Source organism: Chiloscyllium plagiosum, unplaced genomic scaffold (assembly GCF_037043375.1).
Source record: "Chiloscyllium plagiosum isolate Xiang-an unplaced genomic scaffold, Cpla_swu_hap1 HiC_scaffold_4, whole genome shotgun sequence".
Taxonomy (NCBI): Eukaryota; Metazoa; Chordata; class Chondrichthyes; order Orectolobiformes; family Hemiscylliidae; genus Chiloscyllium; species Chiloscyllium plagiosum.
In genome coordinates, this window is record NW_028270142.1 from 867,436 (window position 1) to 873,435 (window position 6,000).

The 6,000-nt window shown below is 41.8% G+C and overlaps 1 protein-coding gene across 2 annotated transcripts in view; it reads left to right on the top strand.

Moving 5' to 3' along the window:
• Positions 1 to 4,322, top strand: part of LOC122549464 (cytochrome P450 7A1-like) — a 73,243-nt gene extending 68,921 nt beyond the window's left edge. For both annotated transcript variants that reach the window (XM_087985892.1, XM_043689324.2), the window contains one exon: positions 2,578 to 4,322. In XM_087985892.1, the coding sequence (XP_087842018.1) occupies positions 2,578 to 2,871 (294 nt within the window). In that variant the 3' untranslated portion in view covers positions 2,872 to 4,322. The remainder of the gene's footprint in view (positions 1 to 2,577) is intronic.
• The last annotated feature ends 1,678 nt before the right edge of the window (positions 4,323 to 6,000 follow it).

Here is a 6,000-nt window from a genome sequence, read left to right on the forward strand (position 1 = left end):
AACCTACACTAGCCCACTATCCTCCATATGCCTATCCAATGCCTGCTTAAATGCCCATAATGAGGCAGAGTCCACCACTGCTACTGGCAGGGCATTCCATGACCTCACGACTCGCTGAGTAAAGTACCTACCCCTAACATCTGTCCTATACCTACCCCCCCCCCCTTAATTTAAAGCTGTGCCCCCTTGTAATAGCTGACTCCATACGTGGAAAAAGATTCTCACTGTCGACCCTATCTAAACCCCTAATCATTTCAGTCAACACTTCTGCAGATCTGCTCAAACCATGGGTTTTTTTTAAGCTATGGGTATTTCCTTTCAGCCATATACAATTATTGGACCTGCTAAATGCACAAGTTTAATGCATAACTTTTGCTTTGTTCTCCCAGACCCATTCAATAAAAACAAAAGTCCATTTCTCTCCAGGAAGTCTTTCTTTTATATTGTGTTTTAAAAGAAATTACCATGACTACAGAAATATTTCCAACCTTATCATTATTCCTCTTCACACACAGACAACCCACATGCCACTGGTTCAAAATCCAAAACAGACACTATTAAAATTGATAGAAATCATACACATTATAGTAGAAATATACTAGAATATATTTTGTTCACATGAGTAATGTAGTCATTTTGTGTATCTATTGCTTCCTTGAGAGGAGTCATTTCAATTAGTTTTTCTTCTCCCCTTTGCAATGACAAATGATGCAATATGATGTGCACAGTCATGCTTCATGTTTGGCAGTTGTTGCTGAATGAAAGGCAGAGAGGGGCATCTCACCTGTGTAGGCAACAATGTGGTGATGTGTTAGAGCTCAGTCTTTATTGAATGGTAATGTGTGGAGTGGTTTGTATTCCCAAGGCAATGTGATGTGGCTGCACATGTAGCATCTGTTAGTCCATCACAAATAACTCATCAAGTGGCCAAGATCACAGAAACGTGCATACTGTTTGTGCAAGATGGGTTTTACAATGTCAGGGAGATGGCTCATGATATTAAAGTCAGTGTAAACTCTATACCTTTGGGGTGCAATCATCTCTATTCATTATCCAATGTGAGATTGTTCCATTTTCTTGGTGAGTAGGGGAGAGGACATCTGTAGTGAGATCATCCTTAATTGAGGCTGACAGACATTAACAGTAGGGCAAACAAAGGGAATGACTGTTAGACATGACTCTCAATATTCATGGTCAAGATTGTCTCTGAGAGGCCAGGCAGGCATGATGTCAGCAATTGGGAGAGCTGTCATGAGATTTTTCTTCTTCTCCTCATACTCCTCTCCATCATCCCCAGCTGTGAATATTAGCAGCTCCTTAGTGTACTCAATTTGCATTTCTTTTTGCAATGCCACATCATGCATGGCACAATAGATAATAATAATTCTGGACACCATCTGTGATGCATATTGTAAAACTCTGCTGGATTGTTGAAGGCAGCAGGAACGGTATTTGAGTAATCCAATTATTTGCTCTATGATTGCTGTTGTTGACAAGCGTTTACTATTCCCCCATGGAGCTTTGGGTATAATGTGCTGGTTCAATCAGCCACATTTTGATGGGATAACCCTTGTCATCCAGGATCCAATGATACACACGATCAAGGGCCTCAAATAACTGCTGCAGCTGGGAGCTCCTTAAGGTGCAGTTATCATGAGAACTGCCTAGAAAACTAGCACATTCCTGAATAGCTCTTTTCTGTTGCTCACAGACATTTTGAATATTAAGGGAGTGAACCTCTTTCTCATTTTTAAACACAGTTGGCTGCTTCCAGGAAGCCCTAATGGCCAGGCGTATGCATTGAACTGTACTCATAGTTGTGGGAACAATCCCGGAAATCATCTGCTGAGAAGATGCTGGTGTATTTGTTGCCCTTTCTCAACAGGGTACTTATCATTTTCAGTGTGCACCTCTGCCAAAAGCCCTTGGCATTCTTCCTGCACTGCTGGATATTCCTCCATACCATGGAGACTGCACTGACCCAAGTCTCAAACTTGGACCAGGCTGGCAGGATCTGGTGATGTGACCTCCTCTGCTGGTCCTTGGGGAAGAGGATGTCCCTCCTCTGCACCCCCCAATCCATCGTGACACTGTGGTCCCTGCCCACAAAACAGGAAGCCAGTGCACCCTTCTCAGCTATGCCGAGGTGAATGTCTGCAAACATGTGGGACAGACTAACAGTGCTTGCCTGGGTGCACAATGACCTTGTAAATATGGCACCGACACTGGGGATACTAATATATCTCAGGATATCCTGACAGTGGGGAGTACTTCTGTTATGGCAAATGGAAGAATCAGCTAATATCAGACGAAAGGAACGCCATAGAGATGTGGTAGGTAGTAATAGAGATGGTTTGGGATGAGAGCATAAGAAAACTGACTAGACCTTGCAAAATGAAATCATCCATGAAACTCAATAAAACTGACACTTACCAAAATATGCCAAAGTTCAGTAGACAGTCTTATCCAACAGAAAAGATTTACCTAAAAGTGATTTTAAACTATTCCAAAAAACTTATTTTTCATTTGATAGTTTAATCAATGCACTAAAACAAAGCATCATTCTTTACCATGCAGGTATTTAAATATGACAGATTTATGGATGAAAATGGAAGAGAGAAGACCACATTCTACAAAAATGGTAGAAAGCTGAAATACTACCTCATGCCTTTTGGTTCTGGAACCAGTATGTGTCCTGGTCGCTATTTTGCAATCAATGAGATCAAACAGTTTCTGGCTTTGTTGCTGTGTTATTATGACATGGAGCTGCTTGATGCCTCAGCACCTATTCCATTACTTGACAACTCAAGGGTTGGATTTGGAATTCTGCAACCTTCACATGATATTCAGTTTTGTTATCGTATGAAATAATAATGGTATAGTGACTCCACAGAAGGCTGAAATTTAAAATGTCTCCTTATAGAAACACAGCTTTTCCCTATTAATACCTAAATTAATAACAACTCAAAATAAAAAAAAAATTAAGGCACAAAGGAGACTAAAAAATAATAATCTCACCTAATCTCAATTTTTAACTCTTGGTTTGCAGGTCTGTCAAGTACGGCACATTGTAGCCAGATATCTTTTCAACACAATGTGAGTTTCTGCCTTTAGCACACTTTCAGGCAATGACTTCCAAGCTCCCACCATCCTCTGGATGAAAGTATTTTTCCTCAGCGCCCTGTGAATCCTACCTCCAATGACCTTAAAGCTGGTTATTGATCTCTCTGCTAAGAGATGTAAATTATTCAGATCCATTCTGGCTGGGAACCTTGATAATTTCATACATCTGAATGTCATCTTCCCTCACCTTCTTTTCCTCCAAAGAACATGACTCCAGCCTATCCAATGTTTCCTATTAGTTAAAAATCACCATTCCTAGCAAACATTATTGTGAATGCCCTGTGTATCCTCTCTGGCGATAATAGCTGTGTGCAGTATTCTAACTGTGGCTCAACTACAACTTTATACTGTTCGAGCATAACCTCTTTGCTTTTATGCTTTATGTATTAGTTAATAAAGGGAGGTCTTCCATGTACAAACATACAAATCATACAACACCAGGTTAAAGTCCAACAGGTTTATTTGGAAGTACAAGCTTTCAGAGCGTCGCTCCTTTGTCAGGTAACTAGTACTTCCAGATATACCTGTTGGACTATAATCTGGTGTTGTGTGATTTGTAACTTTGTCCACCCCAGTCCAACACCGGGACCTCAATATCATGTACAAACATATACAATCTATGTTTTCATAACCAGCTTATCTACTTATTCAATTCTCTTTAAGAATCTATGGACATACACTCCAAGATCCATTTGTTTTGCTAATTTTTCAGTACCATGTTGTAGTACCCTGTCTTCGCTCAGTAATTATTTTCCTTATTTCCTCTCCCCACAATTACAATGCCATACATTTCTCCAGATTAATTTCCATTTGCTAATTTTCTGTCCTACTTAACAGTCCATTGATATCTTCCTGCAGATATTTTTCTTCCCCACTATGAGTATGTAATCAAATTTTATATTACCTCAAACTTCTTCATCATTCCCTTAAGTTTAAGTCTAAACTGCCAACATATACCATGAAGTACAGGGGACCAGGTACTGAGCCCTATGAACCCTGCTGGTAACAGCCTTTCAGTCATAAATACCCATTGACCATTATCCCATTCTTCTTGCCTCTGAGCCAGTTTTGGATCCAATTTGCCTTGAATCCAATGGCCATCCACTGTTCTGATCACATGCAACCTTATCAAAGTTAAAAATCACACAACACCAGGTTATAGTCCAACAGATTTAATTGGAAGTACACTAGCTTTCGGAGCGACGTTCCTCATCAGGTGATTGTGGAGGACACAATCCTAAGGTACAGAATTTATAGCAAAAATTTACAGTGTGATGTAACTGAGATTATAGATTGAAAAATACCTTGATTGTCTATTGAGTCTTTCATCTGTTCGAATACCATGATAGTTTCACTTCTTTCATGTGTAAATCACAAAACCTTTTTTTAAAAGTTTACATCATGTAAAACTCTGAGCTCAAAAACTGTACAAATTCATGTAAAATGCTATTATCTCACTTTTTAGATTAGAATCAATCTAAACATCATGGCATGGACAGAGAACACAGGGATCCCAGGTCATTTCCTCAGCCCTGAAGCTCTTCAACCATGTCCTGAAACAAACTCGCTATATCCCCTGACCTGTCCGGACTTGTCCGACCTGCCCAGCTCCTTTTCCACCTATCCACTCCACCCTCTCCTCCCTGACCTATCACCTTCATCTCCTTCCCCACTGACCTATTGTACTCTATGCCACTCTCTCCCCACCCCCACCCTCCTCTAGCTTATCTCTCCACGCTTCAGGCTCTCTGCCTTTATTCCTGATGAAGGGCTTTTGCCCGAAACGTCGATTTTGCCTGTCCTCGGATGCTGCCTGAATTGCTGTGCTCTTCCAGCACCACTGATCCAGAATCTGGTTTCCAGCATCTGCAGTCATTGTTTGTACCTTCAACATATTGTCTAGCTATCACCCATTGTTACAGCTAACCTGAGAATGCAACTTTTAAAAAAAGGTTTTGTGATTTACACATGAAAGAAGTGAAACTATCATGGTATTCGAACAGATGAAAGACTCAACAGACAATCAAGGTATTTTTCAATCTATAATTTCAGTTACATCACACTGTAAACTTTTGCTATAAATTCTGTACCTTAGGATTGTGTCCTCCACTATCATCTGATGAAGGAGCGATGCTCCGAAAGCTAGTGTGCTTCCAAATAAACCTGTTGGACTATAACCTGGTGTTATGTGATTTTTAACTTTGTACACCCCAGTCCAACACCGGCATCTCCAAACCATAACCTTATCAAAAGTTGTTCTAAAATTCACATAGACGACATTGAATCAACTGCCTTCATTGACCCTCTTTTGTGTTCAGAGCATTTTAACCAAGTTGACCAGTTACAATGTTTTTTTAAGCTTCCCTCCTTCTGCAATGTCTGCATCATTCCCTCGTTTGTGAAGAGGAAATCATTTCTTCGTCATATGCCTACAATCCACACAATGGATGTCTTTTTTGTCTCAAATAGGCCCTCCTCTCGCCCACCCTCTGACGACCCCTTCTCCCGCCTCCAACACACCCCGTCCACCTGGACACCCCGTGCTGGCCTCCTACCTACCCTCGACCTCTTCATAGCAAACTGCCGCCGCGATATTAACCGCTACCTGAACTCCCCCACCCCTCCCACCCACTCCAACCTCTCCCCCTCGGAACGCGCAGCCCTCCACTCCCTCCGTTCCAACCCCAACCTCACTATCAAACCAGCAGACAAGGGAGGCGCGGTAGTAGTTTGGCGCACTGACCTTTACACCGCTGAGGCCAAACGCCAGCTCGCAGATACCTCCTCCTACCGTCCCCTTGACCATGACCCCACCCCCCACCACCAAACCATCATCTCCCAGACCATCCATAACCTCATCACCTCAGGGGACCTCCC